General features: G+C 40.7%; 1 protein-coding gene across 4 annotated transcripts in view; it reads left to right on the top strand.

Moving 5' to 3' along the window:
- ddx11 (DEAD/H (Asp-Glu-Ala-Asp/His) box helicase 11) overlaps window positions 1-22349 on the top strand; it is an 82925-nt gene that overhangs the window by 26301 nt on the left and 34275 nt on the right. For all 4 annotated transcript variants that reach the window (XM_060839523.1, XM_060839527.1, XM_060839525.1 and 1 more), the window contains exons 13-19: window positions 4392-4436; window positions 5774-5841; window positions 10074-10112; window positions 13279-13408; window positions 15358-15492; window positions 20550-20662; window positions 22213-22285. In XM_060839523.1, coding sequence (XP_060695506.1) covers window positions 4392-4436; window positions 5774-5841; window positions 10074-10112; window positions 13279-13408; window positions 15358-15492; window positions 20550-20662; window positions 22213-22285 — 603 coding nt within the window. The remainder of the gene's footprint in view (window positions 1-4391; window positions 4437-5773; window positions 5842-10073; window positions 10113-13278; window positions 13409-15357; window positions 15493-20549; window positions 20663-22212; window positions 22286-22349) is intronic.

Genomic DNA, 22349 nt, shown 5'->3' on the forward strand with positions numbered 1-22349 from the left:
AACATGACCCGCTATCCTTAGTAGCCACACACTCAGATGACAAGCAACATGAGTTCGACTGGGACAACACTACTATTTTAGGACAAGCCAAACAGAGCACAGCCAGGGAATTCCTAGAGGCATGGCACTCATCCACTGATTCAATCAACAAGCACATTGACCTGAACCCAATATACCGGGCACTGCAGCGGACAGCTGGAACTGACAACCGGAAGCGGCAGATACAAATTGCTATAAATGGCGGAGGAAACATCACAGAAGCGCTTCACCGGAGGCTCCCAAGTACTGAGGATGTCACCTAGACAGGGGACGAAACGTCTGCAACACAAATTCCCAGCTCGGTGAACAGAACCACAACAACAGCAGGAAACTAGTACTGAGGACTGGACCACTTTCAGTTTCATTCTTCCAGAGTGATTAATCAGGATAGCGAAAGTAGGTAAAGTTCGCATTGACACAACAGGAAAAAAAGCTCCTTGTATTCTGTCCAAGCAAGTAGTATCAGGGCAGGCACAGCACAAGGATAGATACAGTAAAACTCTCACTGCATTGTTTAAGAACGTGCCCAACCTAGAAGACTGACTAAGAAACATTTCAAGGATGTACCCACCATCTGTGGTTAACCAGGGATGTTATAGACTAGTATCAAAATGAAAGAAAAATATATGCAATTGGGCAAAGACATGTGGCATGTTTAGAGATAGGACAGCATATAAACAAACAGTAATTGGGTTAGATACCCTACAGCATGGAAACAGGCCCTTCGGACCAACAAGTCAACACCGATCCTCCAAAGAGTAACCCACCCAGACCCATTTCCCTCTAACTAATGCACCTAACACTGCAGGCAATTTAGCATGGCCAATTCACCTGGCCTGCACATCTTTGGACTGTGGGAGGAAACCGGAGCACCCGGAGGACACCCACGCAGACACAGGAAGAATGTGCAAACTTCACTCAGACAGTTGCCCGAGGTGGGAATTGAACCCGGGCCCCTGGGGCTGTGAGGCAACAATGCTAACTACTGAGCCACCATGCTGCCCATGAAGAGGAAGAATCAGAGAATAGGAGAAAACTAGCTCAAAATATAAAAATAGTTAAGAAGGAAAAAAGTTGCAAGATGAACATTGGTCTTATAGAAAATGAGACTGGAGAATTAATAATGGAAAATAAGGAAATGGCAACTGAATTGAACAGGTATTTTTACAGATAATGCAAGTACCATTGGCAGAAGCAGAAATAAATCAGAAGATGGAAGTAAGTAAGGAGCTAAAAAAAACACATCATATTCAGATCAGTAGCAGATGGAATTTAATCCTGATAAATGAGAGTTGATGCACTTTGGAAGTAACAAGACAAGGGAGTACTCAATGATTGACAGGACACTAAGAAGCTCAAAGAGTCTTTGTGTGTTTGTCCATAGATCCCTGACAGTGGTAAAACAGAATGATAGGGTAGTTAAAAAGACTAATGGAACAATGGCCTTCATCAGTTGTGGCATAGATTATAAGGAGAGATGAATCTGTTGAAGTTTAAGAGGGACTGGATAAGTTTGGGTTGTTTTCTTTAGAACAGGGAGGGCACCTGATAGAGGTGTACAATTATGAGGGTATGATCAGGATGGATAGCAACCAACTGTTCTCCACAGTGAAGCGCCAATAGCAAGAGGGCATAATTTTAAGATGATAGGCAAGAGGTTTACAGGGGATTTGAGGAAAAATATTTTCATTCAGAGGGTGGTGGGATTCTAGAATGCTCTGCTTGGGAGAGCAGTCGAGACAGGAAACTTAACAATCTTAAAAATGTATGTGGGAAGGAGCACTTGAAATACCTTAACATTCAAGGCAATGGGCAAGTGCTGGAAAGTGGGATTAGTGTAGCTAGGTCAACACAGATGTGATGGGCCGAAGAGCATCTTCTGTGCTGTATGATTGTGACCATCAAAATAAAGCTAAGTAAATCATTGGAGCAGCAGCTGACAAGTGCCTGAGTCCTGGTGGACCCCATTCTTTGGTTTTAAAAGAAGTGACAAGTGAGATGTTTGACCTGAAACTGTAACTGCTTTCTCTTCAAAGATGCTGCCAGACCTGCTGAGTTTTTCCAGCAATTTCTGTTTCTGTTTCTAATTTCTAGTATCCTTTGTTATGTCAGTTTTTTTGAGACATCTGATGCATTGGCTTTAATTTTCGAAAACTCTTTTGATTTTGGGATAGTCCCATTTGATTGGAAGACAGCAAATATAACTCCTTTATTTAAAGAGACAAAAAGCAGGAACCTACAGGCCAGTTAGCTTGACGTCTGTCACAGGGAAGCTATTAGAGCTCGTTATTAAAGAGGATATAATAGGGCACGTGGAAAAGGTGATCAGCCAGAGTCAGCATGGTTTTGTGAAAGTGAAATATGCTTGAATCTATTGGGAGTTCTTTCTGGAGGTAACATGCACTGTGACTAAAAGGTAACTGGTGGATAAATCTCCCTAGATTTCCAGAAAGCATTTGAGAAGGTGACTGGTTATTGTGGGAAATAAAAGCTCATAGATGTGACATGTTGGCAGGGTTAGAAAATTGGCTGACTAACAAGGTAATAGAGAATTCGCACCATGGATCTTTTGTAGGTTGGCAAGATGTAATGATACTATGCCATAAAGATCAGTGCTGGCATCTCAGTTGTTCACAATTTACACAAACAACGTAGTTGAAGGGACAGAAGTTATAATTGTCAAATTCGCGAGGACATAAAAAACAGCAAAGTAAGGACATATGGAACTGATTAAATATGAGTGGGTTATGAGGGCCATGGATCAGGTAAATAGGCAATTTCTTTTTCCTGGGGTCGGGGAGTCCAGAACTAGAGCGCATAGGTTTAGGGTGAGAGGGGAAAGATATAAAAGAGACCTATGGGGCAACTTTTCACACATAAGGTAGTACATGTATGAGCTGCCAGAGGAAGTGGTGGAGGCTGGTACAATTACAGCATTTAAAAGGCATTTGGATGGGTATATGAATAGGAAGGGTTTGGAGGGATATGGGCCGGGTGCTGGCAGGTGGGACTAGATTGGGTTGGGATATCTGGTCGGCATGGACGGGTTGGAACAAAAGGTCTGTTTCCATGCTGTGCATCTCTGTGACTCTGTGTGGTTAGGCAAGGATGTGGCAAATTGAGTGTCCATTTTGGGAGGAAGAATGACAAAGAATGTCTAAATGGTGAGAGATTATACACTGTGTAAGGTGGAAAGGGATCCGGATGCCCTCGTGCATGAACGTACACAAGTACGGCAAGTAATAAAGATAGCTGATGGAATGTTAATACTTATATCAAGGAGAATCAAATTCAAAAGTAGAATGGTTATACTTCAGTTATACAAGGTACTAATGAGACTGCATCTGGAGTGCAGTGTGCAGTATTGGTCTCCTCATTTAAGAAAGGGTGTAAATGCAATGGAAACAAATGAGAGAAGGTCCGCCAAATTAATACCTGGAACAAGAGGGTTATCTTACGTGAAAAGGTTGGAAAAGTCTTGGAATTTAGAAATGTAAGAGGTGACTTGATTGAAATGTCTTACGATCCTAAGGAGTCTTGGCAGGTTAAATTCAGAGAAGATATTTTTTGTTATACAAGAATCTAGAACTAGGAGTTACTTTAAAAATCAATTACCCATTTAAAACATTAAAAATCAGATTTTTATCTGAAGGTCATGAACCTTTGTAGCTCACTTCTTGAAGAGATAATGGGAGTAGACTCATTGAATATTTTTAAGACAGAGGACGAAAGATTCTTGTTAAAGTTAAACAAGGGATTGAAAAGTTATCAAGCATAGGTGGGATGTGATTTTTGAGGTGACAGTCAGAACAGTCCTGTTCTTTTAGAATGGGAGAGCAGACTCAAAGAGCTGAATGGCTTCCTGCTCCAAGTTTGCATGAGTCTTTGTGTGCTCCCTCCTGCAGTATTTCCCACTTCAGGGATGCTAGGCCTGCTCCAAAGTAAAATACTGCAATTTGCTGGAAACCCCGAAATAAAAGCAGAAAATGCTGGAGAAACTCTGCAGATCTGTGTAGAGAGAAACTGAATTGACGTTTCAGATCTGTGATCTGCAATCTGAGAAATATTTGAAATATAATAGATTTTTAGCACTAGTTAGTCCTAATTTAAGGTACTTTGGTCCTTTTAGCATGTGACTTCTAAGATGTGAGTTGGGATTGTTCAAACTCACTTTACAGTAGGCCTTCCAGCCAGCAAGGAAGGAGACTTACACTTTGTCAGCTTTATATTTTACCTGGAATCCCACCCACTGCATCTTTGGATTCCTGCCTTTATAGTCCACTTTTTGTTGTTTACACTGTCTTCATGAGCTTGATCTCTTCACTAATTCTTTCATTTTGTGATTAATCAAGGTAAAGTTGGACAAAATCCGAACATGCAGAAGATTTTTCAGGATGGTAGGTGACTGAGCACTTTTAACACAGGCAGAATATTTTGATCTGCTTACTTTGAATATATAAAAAGTCTGTCCTCCCTTCAATTATCCAGTCCTTTTGAGCCCCACTGGCCTTGGTTTAAGGCAAGTCACTGTTTTGGTCAATTGCTCTTCTCAAAGGTGACTTAGGTTGATACAGAATCTTGGGTAACTTAATGTCTGAGCACTGCCTTTCTTAGTTTAGGAAGCTGAAGGATGTTCAATAAGTGGATTAACATGCATGCCATACAAGTGTTGGGCACACCCAAGACAGAATCCAAACGCATCACCTTGACATTCACTGGCATTGCCATCAACATTCTGGGGGTTACCATTGTCTATAACTGAACTATGCCAACCACATCAGTGCAGGGGAATCATGAGCCAGTCAGAATCTAGGAATTCTGCTGTAAATAACTCACTTGACACTGTGTTGACTGTCCAGCATCTCCAAGGCACAGGTCAAGACTGTGATGGAATATTTCCCTCTTATTTGGATGAGTTCAGTTCCACCACCACTTGAGAAGCTTGATAACATCCAGGATAGAGGAGTACACTTCATCAGAGTTACACCCGCGTATTAAACATTCACTTTGCCACCAATGCACAGTAGCAGCAGTATGTGCCATCTACAAGATGCATTGTAGTAACTCGCCAAGGCTTATTTGACATCAAATTTCCAAACTCACAAAATGTCCCATATAGAAGGTCAAGAGCAGTGGGTGTTTGCCCTCCAAGCCGCACAATACCCCAACTTCGAAATATATTGCCATTTCTTTGGTTTTACTGGGTCAAAATCTCACAACACTCTTCCTTTAAAAGAATAATTCTATGAAAAAGATATTTAGAATGTTTAGAGGAATCCAGAACAAGAGAGAAAATGCTGGAAAATCTCAGCAGGTCTGGCAGCATCTATAAGGAGAGAAAAGAGCTGACGTTTCGACTCTAACTGACTCTTTATCCAGAACAAGAGATATCATTCTAACATTTCAATGAGGAGTGAAGGAAGGCAACATCCTTTTGTCTGCATATAAAGGGTGTGGAAATCTGGAACTCTGTTAGGCCAGTGCAGGGATAGGTGTTCAGGGAGAGCTGGAGCTTCCAAAGTAGAGAATGATCATTTCTTACTAAATAAGGATACAAAGAAATATGGAAGAATGAAATCGAGCTGCAGATGCATTTTATTATCAGAGTTAGGCTCCTCTTTGTATATGGATTTACAGCTCTACCTTTAGGACAATCCATAGGATTACTGATTTTTGTTTTGCAAATATGCCTTGACTTCAAAACCCTTTTTGCTTTTCTGTCTGTTTTCCAAAGGCACTGAGTTACAGTCCATCAATGATTTCCTTTTCCGTGCACAATTTGACAACATCAACTTATTTAAAGTAAGTCACTTTTATGTGTGATACAGTTGGCTTAATGCATCAATTCCTGCCCATATTTATTGCTCATGATGATATTAACAACTGTCCCCAAGTGGTAATTTAACTGAGAGTGAAGTGATAAAGGTTAATGTAATTATAATTTGGGAATTTAGATTTTTAATGTGAAGACAGGTGAATTCTAGTTTCAGTTCTGTGTAGGTCACATTCTTCAAGTGGACAGAAAGTAATTTGGGAAAGTGACCTAAAACATCATTTTCAAAAAAGTGTGTGACTTCGTGAGTATTAAGCCAGATAGCTGCAGTCTTAGTTGATGGGGCTTTACAAAGTGGATATTTTGTTGGACAAATGAAAATAGTCCGGGGCTGTAAATATTTGAGCTCCATTCACAAAAGTTGGATTTTTCAATTCAGAGAAGTTTCATCCAAACCACAGGGGGTTTTGGTTTGTGAGAGTATTTTGTGTTGAAGTTTCAAGGTGTCAGAATTGAAAAGAAATTAGATCGTCACAGCTGGAGAGAAGTCTTGAGGCCATTAAAGCCGGGAACAATCAGTTCAGTAAGAAATTAAGATTAAAACAGAAGCGACTCTATGCTGGGTTTGAGTGACTAGAAAGGATATTTCTGGAGAAAAACGTTGACTTGTTCTTTTTGCTGCTGGTGAGGTCTGTATATATACTACTATTTGCTTTGTATTTTTTCCATTTGTGGAACAAACTTGCGCTGTTTATTAAAGAAAATTGGCAGGCTCGTATATTCAATGACTAACCACCACAGTAACCAACTGCAAGAATTAAACTTACAATCGTTCAAGCTAGGTTTCACTTTGGGATTGACTTGTTCCCTGTTACCATCAACTGGGTTTCTCACCCTGACCATTTGTGACTGGTTTTGATCCTGGCGTTCTGTTTAGGTTTCAGTATGCTGTTCAAAAAAAATCTAATTTGCTCACTTCTAAAACTTGCCTCTCAAATTACCATGTACCTTCCGAGTGGAGAAGGCACAGGTAACCTCTCTCCAGTACTCACTGTGTGGAATGAGCTGTGTGGGTCAGCTAGTCTTGTGTTGTCCATCAAGTTTATTAGTTGGACTTTCTTCCTCACGTAACGACATTCCTCAGTTGTCCCACTTTCAATTATCTGCTCATCAATTTAAATGGTATTACAAAGTGTACACATTTACAGAATAGTAGAAGCAGATTCAGTAATACCTTAACACCAGAGAAAGAGGCTCTTAATCCCATAGTACCTGCAGCAGCAGAATGAACTAGCCACCTATTCTAATCCCACTTTTCAGCTTCAGGTGCAAATCCAGATTCCTTTTAAATGAGTCAAGCGTTTCTGCTTCAACCAACAAAGTGGGCAGTGTCTAACCCACCACCCTCTGGGTGTAAAGTTTTTGCTTATGTATATCTAATCCTTCTACCAATCACCTTAAATCTGTGTTCCTTGGTACCTGATCTCTCCATTAGTCTCAACAAGTCTTCCCTATCCACTTTATCCAAGACCCCCTCTATTTCCATGTCTGAATTAATTCACCCCTCAGCTTCCTCTGTTGTAAGGAAATCCGTCCTAGCCTATCCAATCTTTGCTAATAGTTGCAGTTTAGTTTTCGTGCCCTAGCAACATTCTTGTACTCTCCTGTATACTGTCTTCAGAGTAATTATGTGCTTCCTTGAGTGTGGTGACCAGAACTATATGTAACTCCAGCTGTGGCCTAACCAGTGTCTTAACTAATTCCAGTTCTAGATCTCTGCTTTTGTATTCAATATCTCCTCCATCGAACAAAAGTATCCCATGTGCCTTCTTTACCACAAAACCAACCCATTTTGGAACCTGTGGACATATATTCCAAGCTGTCTCACTTCCTCGATCTCTGTCAGGATCCTCCCATTTATCATGCATTCTCTTGCTTTGTTTATCCTTTCCAAACACATTACTTTTCAGCTGAATTCTATTTGTCACTTCTTCACTTATTTAAGCAAACTGCTGAAGTGAAAATTGTCTACATGGATCTATATATGGCATTTGACAAGGTCCCACAAAGCAGACTGTTAAGAAAAATGAATGCCCATGGGATAGAGTGGAAATGGGAAGATGGATGCAAATTTAGCTCAGTGACAGGAAATAAAAGATCATGGTCAATAGATAATTTTTGCCAATCATAGAATTCCGACAGTGTGGAAGCAGGTCATTCAGCCCATCGAGTCCAAACAGCAGCCCACCCAGATTCAGCCCCTATCTTATCTCTGTAATTCTGCATTTCCCATGATTAATCCACCTAGCCTGCATATCCCTGGCTATTCCTGTAGTTGACCGCCTTCCTCTTTATTATTTGGCCAGTTTTTGTGTTGTTTGAAAATTTCCCAACCATATCTCCACACTTAAGTATAAAGCATTAATGTATACCACATACAGCGAGGGATCCAAAACTGAGACCTGCAGAATATGACCAGAAACTGCTTTCCATGCACATTCTCCCCATGTCTACATGGATTTTGTCTGGATGCTCCGGTTTCCTACCACACTTCAGAGATATGCAGATTAGATGGATTGTCCATGCTAAATTGCCCATCTTGTCCAGATTCAGCCCCTATCTTATCTCTGTAATTCTGCATTTCCCATGGTTAATCCACCTAGCCTGCACATCCCTGGACAAGATGGGCAATTTAGCATGGACAATCCATCTAATCTGCATATCTCTGAAGTGTGGTAGGAAACCGGAGCATCCAGACAAAATCCATGTAGACATGGGGAGAATGTGCATGGAAAGCAGTTTCTGGTCATATTCTGCAGGTCTCAGTTTTGGATCCCTCGCTGTATGTGGTATACATTAATGCTTTATACTTAAGTGTGGAGATATGGTTGGGAAATTTTCAAACAACACAAAAACTGGCCAAATAATAAAGAGGAAGGCGGTCAACTACAGGAATAGCCAGGGATATGCAGGCTAGGTGGATTAATCATGGGAAATGCAGAATTACAGAGATAAGATAGGGGCTGAATCTGGGTGGGCTGCTGTTTGGACTCGATGGGCTGAATGACCTGCTTCCACACTGTCGGAATTCTATGATTGGCAAAAATTATCTATTGACCATGATCTTTTATTTCCTGTCACTGAGCTAAATTTGCATCCATCTTCCCATTTCCACTCTATCCCATGGGCATTCATTTTTCTTAACAGTCTGCTTTGTGGGACCTTGTCAAATGCCATATATAGATCCATGTAGACAATTTTCACTTCACAAACCTCCTTGTTACTTCCTCAAAAGTTTAAATTGTGCTAATATGATGCAATCTTCCTTTAACAAAACCATATTGACTATCTCTGCTTAATCTATGCCTCCCCAAGCAACAGATAGTCCTATCTCGATATTAATTCCAGTATTTTGCGATCATAGTCAGGCATACCTGCCTATAATTATTTGGCCAGTTCCTTGCATCCATTTTGAATAGTACAGCGTTTACAAAACTCCAGCCTTCTGATATCTAGTGAAGATTGGAAACTGATTCACAGAACTGTTTTGTACCTGACTCCCTTTAACATCCTAGGCTGTATTACACCCAACTCTGCGGGTTAATCCTCTCAAGTCAGTTAATACTTGGTGTACTTCTCTTTATGCTTACTTTATCTAATATTTCATTCCCCCACCCCCCTTTAACTGTAATGTCTGCATCATCCCTTTCCTTTGTGAAGACAAGGATAAAATACTCATCATGATCCCGGCTCACCACTTCTACATTCATACACATTACCTTGTAGACCTGATAGTACAACTCTTTCCTTAGTCAATGTCCTTCACTTGATGTATGATAAAACATCTTTTAGATTTTCTTTAATTTTGTTGGACAATTTTTTTTTCCCTACCTTCTTTTTTGGCTTTGCTGATGTCCTTTTCAACCTCACTGCTGTAATTTCTAACCTCCTCAGAATTTCCTAAAGTATTGAAAAGGAGTTGAAAAGAAGAGCTATAGGGAAAGAACAGGGGAGTTGAACTAATTGAATACCTCTTTCAAAGATGGGCCAAATGGGTGTCATGTGCAGTAAGATATGCTGTTTTGGATGAGGAAGGAAAGAATAGTTTACCAGGTGGGGGGTTTGTTGTGTGCTTATACTGGCTGAGGCGAAGATCTCTGTTTGAGCTGCGGGTCATTCCTCACACTTCTTAGGAATCCCAGACATGCTCTTCGTGTGACTTTGCTGTACATTTATTCAGTTTATTTTCTTTGTTAACCAGGTGCAGCACTACTATATGAAGAGCTTGCTCAGTCGAAAGGTCAGTGCCTGGTTAAGCTAATAGCTAATAGTGCCTCTTTTTAAATATCTGTTTGGTTCTGCTAAAGTCTGACATGGTACGTTCTTAGAATCCTTCACTTACAGTCCTAGGCTAGATTATCTCATGTCAGCTGTATCTAACCTGTGCTGTACCTGCTTTGGGAAATACAGAGGGAGATTTCCGCGCTGCAGTAAAGCCAGCTCCACCAATTGTAAATTAAGCCAAAGATTTAAAAAACAGGTGATTTTGTATGCAAGTTATAAGCTAGTACTTTTCAAAACTTAAAGCAATTTAGAAATAAAACCAGAAGTTACACAGAATTGTCCATCAAAAAGTAATCACCTGCCAAATATTAATGTCTTTGTCATCTTACTAGCCCTCAAGGGACAATAAAATATGGAAATCTAAGCAATATCTGAACTGAAATATCAACAGAATCCTGGTTCAGTGATCCACTGGCGATTGCACTGAACTGGGAAAAAACTAGTTTGGAGCTGGAGAGATTGCTGAATGCAAAACCCATAACTAGTTTCTCCTGTAGAGGCTGCTGTGGGCCATGCAAATCTTTTGCTGTTCTTCCATAGTTAATATAAACTATTCAGAGTAGGTGAACAAATCGACATGACTTAATCTGATGAAGGAGCAGCATTGCAAAAGCTTGTAATTTCAAATAAACTTGGTTGGACGATGTTAAAGATCACATAACACCAGGTGATAGTCCAACAGGTTTAATTGGAAGCTCAAGCTTTTGGAGCGCTGCTTCTTCATCAGGTGGTGTCATGTGACTTCTGATTTTGTCCACCCCAGTCCAACACCGGCACTTCCACGTCAATAAAACCTCAGAAATTTTCCAGTGTTCAAAGCCCATGCAGGACTGATCATGAGCTCAGTGCTCAAACCTTTCATTGGCTGAAGAAACTGTTTTTAAATGTATTAGTAACCACTGAAAGCTTCCCAACTGGATTAAAATATGACAGGGTGTAGTTTTTTAAGGTATTGCATATAAGTTTATATTTTGCAATGTTTTTAAGCGAACAGACAGTTGCTTGAAGTAGTAATTTATGGACTACTTCATTAATGCAAACTGTGATGAGACAGACGAGGCAAAGCAAAAATTAAATATCAGTATGGTTACAAAACTAACACGGCAGTTGTTCAGGTTTTGATGTTGAAACAGACTCAAACCAAAATATTATTTTGTAAAAGTCCCATAAAGAGCCAGTTTTCCTCGGCACAAATTCTATTGGAGAACTGAAATGGACATAACAATCTCGGTAACGTTTTACATGACTGTGCAAACCCAGCCCAGTTCCACAGTATTATTTAATCATCAAGGAACTTTCAAGATTTCTGCAAGTTCAACTAGCAGCTTTTTCATTTATTGGAGTCAAATAGAGATTAACAAAAACAAAAAATGCTGAAGTGATCAGCATTGTTATAAAGTCACTTTGAGTCAAATGGAATGCAGTCTATTTAGCACAGAGTTATTCGAGTGGAAGGAAACCATTTGACCCATCTATCTGCATTGGCTGTCTGACAATAAAATATGAAAGTTTAAGTTTGGAGCTGGAGAGATTGCTGAATGCAAAACCCATAAGTAGTTCCTCCTGTAGAGGCTGCTGTGGGCCATGCAAATCTTTTGTTGTCTTCCCATAGTAAAATAGAAGTTATTCAGAGTAGGTGAACAAATCATTGTGACTTAGTGTCATCCTCCTGCCCTTTCCCCATTCTGATGGATACTGTTTCTATTTATATAATCATCACTGCTCTCAATAATGTCACAATTGAAGCTACTTCCACCATAGTGCCAGGTAATACATTGCAGAATTATAACAACACTGTACGTTTACCTAGCGTCCATTGACTGCAACAGTTCAAGGGAGTGGTTCACTGCCTCCAGGAGAATTCAGGATGTGACCTAGCCAGTGGAACGCACATTTTGTAAAGCTTTTTGTTTTAAGAAAAGCTTTTCTCCCCTCCATATGAAAGTAAATATTTAACTCCCTGCTTCCACCATGAAGAACGTCAAGTTTTTTTTAAGTGCTTAAGAGTTGGACAGCTTGTCACTTCTTGACAAACTCTAAGCCAACCTTAACTGTATAAGGCGGGTAGCTTCTCATTTTATTTTTCTAGCATTTGTCTCCTCATTTGCTGGGCCAAATTATTTTTGCAAATCTCCTCCATTTTCCCCTGACCACTGGAAGTCTGCAAACGTCAGCATGTAAGTTACTGCACTCCAGATTGGTCACAGTCCAGGAGGAGCAGTAGGTCCCACAAATTCCAGAGTTGCAATCCTGATCAACTTTCAAAATATCCCTGGCCTCTTTTGTGGGCACGTACTTATATTTAGAAAAGAAATAAAGCTGTCAGATCAGAAGACTCTGCCATGAATCATGACGGTAATTCAGAAATCATGTGTCGTGCTGTCATGCCTGTGTCTCTAACCTGTTCTGAGTATGTTAGGTAGAGTGTATTTTACAATATCTGTTCTGAGATCTGTGTCCAAGTAAATGCCATCTCTGCCCCATTATAAATTAAACCTCATAGTAATCACTAATGAGTCAGTTCAGCAAGTGCTGTGCTCAAAGAGATTAGAGATCAGGCCATTTATATGGAGCGCCAGTCATCTGAACCCTTTGAGCACAAGATTGCTAAATATACCTCTGTACGTGAAAGCTTTGAGATAGTTGTGAGCAATGTTGGGTGTTTATTTAGATAGCAATCTTGTTTCTTTAGTTCCAGTCATATTAGATTAGATTCCGTACAGTGTGGAAACAGGCCCTTCAGCCCAACTAGTACACACTGACCCTCTGAAGAGTAACTCACCCAGTCCCCTCTGACTAATGCACCTAACACTATGGGCAATTTAGCAGGGCCAAACTACCTGACCTGCACATCTTTGGACTATGGGAGGAAATTGGAGCACCCAGAGGAAACCGACACAGACACTGGGAGAATGTGCAAACTCCACACAGACAGTTACCCAAGGTGGGAAGTGAACCTGGGCCCCTGGTGTTGTGAGGCACCAGTGCTAACCACTGAGCCACCGTGCCACCCTTATGTTTTTTAATTTTTCCCTACTCCGCTTAAACCGATCCCCTCTAGTATTATGTACTGTTGTTTGTACTGTATCACTGTTATTTTACTGGCTCCCTTCATTCCACAGCTCTTTGGGTTCGTGAACAAGTACCAGGTTTCAGTGTCAAAACCAAACAACATACAGGATCAAAAAGTATCCAAAACAGCAGCGCTTAAGAATTTTCTTCAGAAGCTCAATGAGAAACCCACTGGAGAAGGTCTATGTCGAATTTTGCAGTGTCTGGTCAATGTGTTTCTTTTCTCAGTAAATTATGCTAAGCCCACTTTGCCATTTAGCTCCAGTCCTGAAACTAGTTTGTTCCTATGCATGACTGTCATATGCTTTGCAATTTAGGTTGCGGTGTTACTGGGAACTAATTACAATGTGCTGTGAGTACAGGACCAGAAGGCCATAAGACATAGAAACAGAAATTAGGCCATTCAGCCCATTGCATTGCAGAGCAGATTCAATCATAGCTGATAAGTTTCTCAACCCCTTCCTCCCCCTTTTTCCATAACCCTTGATCCCCTTGATACTCAAGAACCTATCTATCTCTGTCTTAAATATACTCAATGACCTGGCTCCCACAGCCTTCTGTGGCAATGAATTCCATAGATTCACCACTCTCTGGCTTCTTCACATGTGAAGAAGTTTCACCATATCTCCATTCTAAAAGGTCTTCCCTTTACTCTAAGGCTGTGCTCTCGGGTCCCAGTCTCTCCTATCAATGGAAACATCTTCCCAATGTCTACCTGTCCAGGCCATTCAGTGTTCTGTAAGTTTTGATTAGATACCCCCTTATCCTTCTAAACTCCATTGAGTATAGTCCCAGAGTCCTCAAATGTTCCTCACATGCTAAGCTTTTCATTCCTGGAACCATTCTTGTGAAGCCCGCTCTGAACACACTCCAGAGCCAACACATTCTTCCTGAGATATGGGGCCCAAAATTGCACACAATACTCCAAATGTACTCCAAATGAGCCTCAGAAGTACATCTCTGTTTTCATATTCAAGTCCTCTGAAAATAAATGCCATCATTACATTTATGTGCCTAACTACTGACTCAACCTGCAAGTTTACCTTGAGAGAATCCTGGACTAGAACTCCCAAGTATTTTTGCACTACAAACTTCAGACTTCTGAATTTTCTCCCCATTTAGAAAATAGTCCATGCCTCTATTCTTCCTATCAAAGTGCATGACCTCACACTTTCCCACATTATACTCCATTTTCCACTTCTTTGCCCAATCTCCTAACATGTCCAAATTCTTCTACAGCCTCCCACCTCCTCAGTGTTACCCGTCCCTCTACCTATCTTTGTATCGTCTGCAAACTTAGCGCTCAGTTCCTTCATCTAGATGGTTAATATATAAAGTGAAAAGTTGTGGTCTGAACACTGAGCCTTTCAGAACAGCATTGTCATGGGCTGCCATCCTGAGAAGGACCCTTTTATCCCAAGCTCTGTTTTCTTCCAGACAGTCCAGCTTCTTTCCATGCTAGCACCTTGCCTTTAACCACCAGCGGCCCTTTAACTTGCTCTGTAGCCTCCCGCATGGCACCTTGTCAAAGACCTTCTTGAAGTCCAGGTAGATAGCATCTATTAGCTCTCCTTGGTCTAACCTGCTTGTTACTTCCTCAGAGCATTTCAGCAGATTTGTCAGGCATCACGTCTCCTTGATGAAACCATGCAGACTTTGCCCTGTTTAACAATACACTTCCAAGTATTCAGAAATTTCATCCTTCACAATGGAGTCAAGGAGTCAATGGAGTCACTACCAAGGTTAGGCTAGTTGGGGTCTGTAATTTTCCATCATTTGCTTTACTCCCTTTTTAAACAAGGGTGCCACATTAGCGATTTTTCCAGTCCTCTGGGACTCTCCCGGATTCCTGAAATTCCTGAAAGATCACCTCTAATGCGTCCACTATCTCTTCAGCTATCTCCCTTAGAATTCTGGGGCATACTCCATCTGGTCCAGGTGATTTATCTACCTTCAGGTAAAATGCAAAACCAAAATCCAGATCAGAGAAACTAATTTATTACAGTTGGAATGGATCCTGGAAGATATTTCTGTGAATTGGTGTCTGTCTGTGCAATTGGTTGGCTCAAAGTACTCAGTGTCTGTTTTGTATTTCTGACTGTTGATTTAATCTGTTGTTTATTTGGTAGTTATACTCCATGAGCAGGGAGAGGACATCGAGGAAGAGCAGCCTGTCATGGCGTCTCCGATGATGCAGGTTGAGGGGTTTCTCTTTGCCCTCACCAGCACTAACAAAGACGGACGAGTGGTCATTCAGAAACAAGGTAGGTATGAGATGTCTCTCGTACAAATTCGACATCTTTCGTCATTTGCTCTATTTCAATCAGGTGAGAAGGCAGTCATGTCATTCGCCTTTTACTATTCAGTTACCTCCTGCTTGATTCACTTCACCTCTGATTCATTTTGGAGCTCATCCATTAACTGTCCCTCCCTATTGCGCCATGGCTCATTAAAAATACTCTCCACTCCGAATTACAGTGTCATTAAGCCAAGTCTCAATCAAAACTTCAGTAAGAATGCTTGGCTGACATTCAGTGCTGTACTGATGGATCACTGCACTATTAAAGATACCATCTGTCAGATGAGAGTTTCAACTGCCAGCTCTTGCAGATGGATATAAAACTTACTGCCACACAACTTTGAAGAAAAGGCTATTATTTGCTGTCCCCTCCACATTTCCCCTCCACAAATGAAGAGTCATTTAGACTCGAAATGTTCGCTTGGTCTCTCTCCAAGGATGCTGCCTGACCCATTGTGATCTCCAGCATTTATTTCCAAAGCAGTTATCCAGGATAATATTTACCCTTCAACCATCAAAGAAATAGATTATCTAGTTAGAATGCATTCTTGTTTATGGGGCTTTTTGTATTAACTGCTCTATTTATTATATACAATAGTAATCATAATTTAAAAGTGCTTCATTGGCTTTTGGGGGCTTTGGGATTTCCTGTGGTTGCAACTACATGTAATTGCAAGCCCTGTTTTTTTTTACTTTAGTCCATGCTTTTTCATTTTTATATGTGTTCTTCTGTTCTTTTTTTTTGTCCAAACTACATTCCGTTTTCTGACTCCCCAAATTCGGTCTGCCATCTCCAAGGCACAAGTCAGGAGTGTGATGGAGTACTCCCCACTTGCCTGGATGGGTCCAGCCCCAATGACACTCAAGAAGCTTGACACCATCCAGGACATAGCAGCTCTCTTGGTTGGATTACACCCACAAACATCCATTCCCTCCACCACTGATGTACAGTAGCAGCAGTGTGTACTTTCTATAAGATGCATTGCAGAAATTCACCAGACATCCTCAGGTAGCACTTCCCAAATCCATGATCACTTACATCTCGAAGGAGAAGGGCAGCAAAAAAAATTGGAACATCATTACCTACAAGTTCCCCTCCAAACCACTCACCATCCTGACTTGGAGATGTATCAGTGTTCCTTCACTGTCACTGGATCAAAATTTTGGCATTTCCTCCTTAAGGGCATTGTGAGTCACTCCACAGTGCATGGACTGCAGCAGTTTAAGGAGGCAGCTCACCACCACCTTCTCAAGAGCAACTAGAGATGGGCAATAAATGCTGGTCAGCCAGTGGCATCTCATGAGCAAATAAAAATGTCTAGCCTCCCTTATGATTGCTCATTACTCATGTTCCATTCCTGTAGGTGAGAAGTGAAATTGCTTAGGTTAGCCCTTCACTGAGTGCATTCTAAATAGGAGTCATTCTACCCATCGAGTCCAAACTGGTTCTGTAGAGCAATCTAATGAGTCCCCTTCCCCTGCATTATCTGTATATTTTTTTCATTCACTCGTGGGATGTGGGCTTTATTGGCTGGGCCAGCATTTTTTATCCACTTCAGAGGGAAGTATAAGAATCAACCACGTTGCTGTGGGTTTGGAATCATATGCAGGCCAGATCAGATGAGGAAAGCTGATTTCCCTGAAGGACATTAGTGAGCCAGATGGGTGTTTCTGATAATTGGCAATTTTATGGTCATCAGTAGATTCTTAATTCCAGATGTTTTTTTAATAGATTCTGAGTTCACAGAACATTAGCTAAGTTTCTGGGTTAATGGTCTAGTGATAACACCACCAGGCCATCGCCTCCCAAGTAACCCTGCAAGTTTATTTCCATTGAAAATCTATAATCCTTGTCCCTTGGTCTTCTTACAATCAGCCATTGGGAACAGGTTTTATTTTGTCTACCTTTTCCAAACCTATCATAACCTTGTATACCTCTATCAACCCTCATGCTCCAGGGAGAATAAGCCCCGATTCTGCAATCTAACCTTGGAACTACAATTTCCTCACCCTGCAATCATTCTAGTTGATCTCTTCGACACTTTCAAGAGCCCTCACATTCCTCTCAAAGTGTACTGAACAAACATGGATGCAATGATCTAGTAGTGGCCTAGTCAGAGCCGAATAAAGATTCAGCAATTTTGTACTCCGTATCCAGGATCCAAATACTTTGGTCATATTGAGAATATTTAGCAATCTTCAGAATTATGCCTCTTGAGCTCTCGATCCTTTCTTCCTGTGTACTCTTTAAATTGTGCCACATTGTCCATATTGCTTCCCTATATTGCCTCTGTCTATACTTTGTGCCAAAATGTTTCTCTGTTTATATTTCATCCTCCATGTTTCTGTCCATTCTGCTAGCCTATTCCTGTTGCAGTTGAATAGTGTCATCCTCGAGTTTAAGCAGCCTATCACTACCTCGCCTGTTGATTTGCACCTCATCCATTAACTCCACCACCTCTGGTCTTTTGTCAGCATCTCCTTCCTTAATAGCTCCAAAATAAACTACTCATTTGCAAATTAATCTTGTCCTCAGCCTGTAGGCATATTACCACCCTGGGACTCATGTGGTGCCATGATAAATGTCTCCCTCTGAGCTTACGTTCAAGTACCACCTGCTCCAGAGCTGTGTCATGATATGTATAGAAAGATTGGTTAAAATTCTTACGCTCACCCTCTAAGTTAATAATGGCTTACTGTTTACACACTGGTTGACTTTTTGGGTTTCCTTTGACTTTAACTGCTCATTTTCTCTCTGATGTCTTATTATTTTATTGTTTGTTGGTACTGTCAGTCTCACTGCCTTCTCTGATCACACATCCATTGCTAAAGCTGCTTCCAAGAACTGCTAATTTGTCTTTTCAAATTAAACGCTTAACTCTGTATAAAATCCCAGCATTTTTGAGATTCATACCATGTTGCTTTCTCTAGAATCATTTCTATGTTGCTAGATGAGATAAAGGAAAGCCTGTCATCCAAAGGAGGATACTTTTTAACAGTTATTCTCAACATTTTTGTATTTTTTTTCTTACCCCACTTGCAGTAATGCTGCTTTAGCAACTAAGTATAAAGTTACTGTTCTGCGAGAATGCCAAAGATTAGTCATTGGTCTAAAGCTGAAAAAGAATGACGCCTATTATCCTGAACTCACCACATGAAAACTCAAGGAGCCGATCTGCAGAAACACACGAGGCTAACAGCAGCTGGTCTTTGAATTCTTCCACCTAGTAATAAAATCAGGAACATTTCTGCATTATGTGAATAGTAAATGCTTGCCTATCATAGGTATAGGAATTGTCTCAAATTGTCCCTCCCTGTCTCAAATTATTCTATATATCTTTTCATTGTGCTGTAATAAGATTTGGAGTGCTGGGATGGTTCACATGGAGTCCATGGCTGTTGTTTCTGTTCAGGTTGCTGATCTAGATTTAAATGACAGTCCTGAGATGCGAAACAGCTCAATGACTATTACAATACAGTTAGGCTTCAGTTCACAAGGGATGTGTGAATCTGCCCTTCAATTGGTACAACTAAACTATTGTCCATCTAAACCGCTGGCTTTTACTCTTCCAGAATACTAACAGGAAGGCCTATTACTTGGTAGCTAATTTTTTTAAAACCAAGACACTTATTCTATCCTTGATTACCATCTTTTCAGCTACTGCTCATTTTTCACAAAATCGAACACTTTCTCTTAATCTCTGTAAATCCACAAATAATAAAAGAAATGTCTGAAACTCCTTCCCAGGATGACTCAGTGGATCAGTCTAACATTGGATTGAGGAGTTATTTGTCCTTGCTGCACTGTGACATGGGCTCTCAAATCAAACCTTAACTCTGCTGTTCAGTTAGCAAAATTTAATTTGATGTATTGTTGTCACGTGTACCCGAGTACAGTGAAAAGTTTTGGTTTATCTGCAGTACAGGCAGATCATAGTGTACAAGGACATACAGATCGCCTTTCGTTATCCATGTTTACAAATCTGCTTCATCATGCTCTCTTTTTCCTCCCTGTGCCCTCTTTAAAATATTGTCATTTCTTTCGTCTTTTCCTCCCCAGCACCATAAAAGCAAGCAGCTCCTCACTTCCCTATCTCCTCCAAACCATAGACCTTCAGAGCCATATTTGACATTCCAAATCCTGAGTTATGCTGCTTATTTTCTGTTGGTACCCCTAACAAAGAACCTTAATTTCCTAATGATGGTACTTACAGTAAATCTCATGAAGGGTGTGATGCAGTTCTGACGACATATTTCTGTTAACATACACTCATCAGTTTGTCTAATTGGTTGGAGGATTTCTGTACATTTTACTCTGGAGAGACTGTGGACGTGATGGGATCCACAGCTGGCTTAGCTGAGACTTAACTCAACACAAACTCCATCTAAGATTCATCTGAGTATGCAGCTCTTGCTTCAGCCAAAATTAACTCCACACTCGGGGTCTGAGGATGTTGTAGACTTGCAGGCCAGCACACAACTGATGGAGTGCTGTTTTATTACTGAGAAGGCTTTGACCTGTTCACTGGCATGATTTGCTGTTTTATCTCCAATTTTACCTCAACCAGCACAACAAAAGCAATTTGACTGGCCATTCATCTTAAACTGTAGTTACCTGTATCATGGAGATGTCTACTACATCTGCCTGACTGACAACACCACTCTGGTTGTCCATTCATGAAACACTTGGTTACATTAGTAGATTGTTTGTTAGATTCACGTCTTTCAAATGTTATCTGTCAGAAGTCCATGCCTGCACTTGCTCTGGTATCTTCTGTTTCTCCATAGTTTCCTTTCCCAGTTCTCCACTCTACGATGCTTGCCTCACAGTAAAAAGGGCAGGAAGGCATTGGCTGTACTCACAGCTGCCATCCCCTGATAAAGAAAGGGCAAGTCACTGTGTTGTCGACAGCCTCTTCAGCAGAATCCGATGGCCGATATGAAGGACTGGTGCCTTTAGCTGATTGATTCAGTGTTGTTTTAAGCTGGGCTTATGTATGAACTTGGCTCTGTGTCCCACAGGTACAGTGTCCCAGAGCAGTCTGAAGTTCTTACTGTTGAATCCAGCAGTCCACTTTGCTGAGGTAGTGAAGGAGTGTCGAGCAGTGGTCATCGCTGGAGGAACAATGCAACCGGTAGGTGTTTCCTGATGCGAATGAGCAATGTTTTAATTTATATCCAGTGATTCCTGCTAGAAACCCTGTTCCATTTGTATGTCTTAGCACACATCGACTTCAGGTCAGATCATCATATATGAGTGTCGTGCACCCCTGGTCCTGTGAATGAAACATAGCGCCTGTGGAGTCTTCTCAAAAGTGTGGTGTTGCCGGTAACCCCTAGATCTCATTAAAGACTAAAGCAAATAACCTTTTATCTTCAGAGAGCAAGGGAAAAACAGCTTAGAAATGTGTGCTGTTCTCTTTTAATCCTCACACCGCATTATTTAAAGCAAAACCTTTCAAAACTGCTGTACAAAAGCCTTTCGGTGATGTGTCACTGCAGGAGGGAGTTGTGTACAACAGTCTGTTTTACAGAGTCTACAGGCAAGGGTTTCAGACCCCCAAGAAAGCCATTCTAGCCAATTTGTAGCAATAATTAGCTGTAATTGTAGCTGAAATTAGACTGCTGAAGGGACTCAAATCTGATGTTGATCTTGCTTTTTTCACCTCCTACAGCCATAACTCTCTATGCCTCATCATGTTCAGTCACCCTATGATATGAATGTCCTTGTATATTATGATCTGCCTGTACTGCAGGCAAAGCAAAACTTTTCACTGTACTCAGGTACACATGACAACAATACATCAAATCAAGTTTTCCTCACTGAACATCTAACTTAAAGTTCTGATTTGAGAGCCCATGTCACAGTGCAGCAAGGACAAATAACTCCTCAATCCAATGTTAGATTGATCCACTGAGTCATCATGGGAAGGAGTTTCAGACATTTCTTTAATTATTTGTGGATTTACAGAGATTAAGAGAAACGTTCAATTTTTGTGGAAAATGAGTAATAGCTGAAAAGATGGTCATCAAAGATAGACTAATTGTCTTGGTTTAAAAAAAGTTAGCTACCGAGTAATAGGCCTTCCTGTTAGTATTCTGGAAGAGTAAAAGCTAGCGGTTTAGATGGACAATAGTTTAGTGAGACCAACTGAAGGGCAGATTCACACATCTCTTGTGAACTGAAGCCTAACTGTATTGCACTAGTCATTGAGCTGTTTCGCATCTCAGGACTGTCATTTAAATCTAGATCAGCAACCTGAACAGAAACAACAGCCATGGACTCCATGTGAACCATCCCAGCACTCCAAATCTTATTACAGCACAATGAAAAGATATAGAGAATAATTTGAGACAGGGAGGGACAATTTGAGACAATTCCTATACCTATGTCTGAATTTTGTGCAGCATGAACAATGTGCAGTGCTAAACAGTTCTAAAGCTGCAAAGAGTCGAAAAGGCAAAGAAATAAAATCAAATGTATAGTTTAATCATATTGGGTAAAGATTTAAAAACCACTTGAGGGTTATAGGACATAGGGCAGGCTGAGGATTTGCATAGTATTGAGGGACTGCAAAAGTTTGAGTAAAAGTGATCAATAGTGCAGTGTGTCGTTGTAGTACAGAGAGATAGGCAAGCATTTACTATTCACATAATGCAGAAATGTTCCTGATTTTATTACTAGGTGGAAGAATTCAAAGACCAGCTGCTGTTAGCCTCGGGTGTTTCTGCAGATCGGCTCCTTGAGTTTTCATGTGGTAAGTTCAGGATAATAGGCGTTGTTCTTTTTCAGCTTTAGACCAATGACTAATCTTTGGCATT

This window comes from Hemiscyllium ocellatum, chromosome 19 (genome assembly GCF_020745735.1).
Source record: "Hemiscyllium ocellatum isolate sHemOce1 chromosome 19, sHemOce1.pat.X.cur, whole genome shotgun sequence".
Lineage (NCBI taxonomy): Eukaryota > Metazoa > Chordata > Chondrichthyes > Orectolobiformes > Hemiscylliidae > Hemiscyllium > Hemiscyllium ocellatum.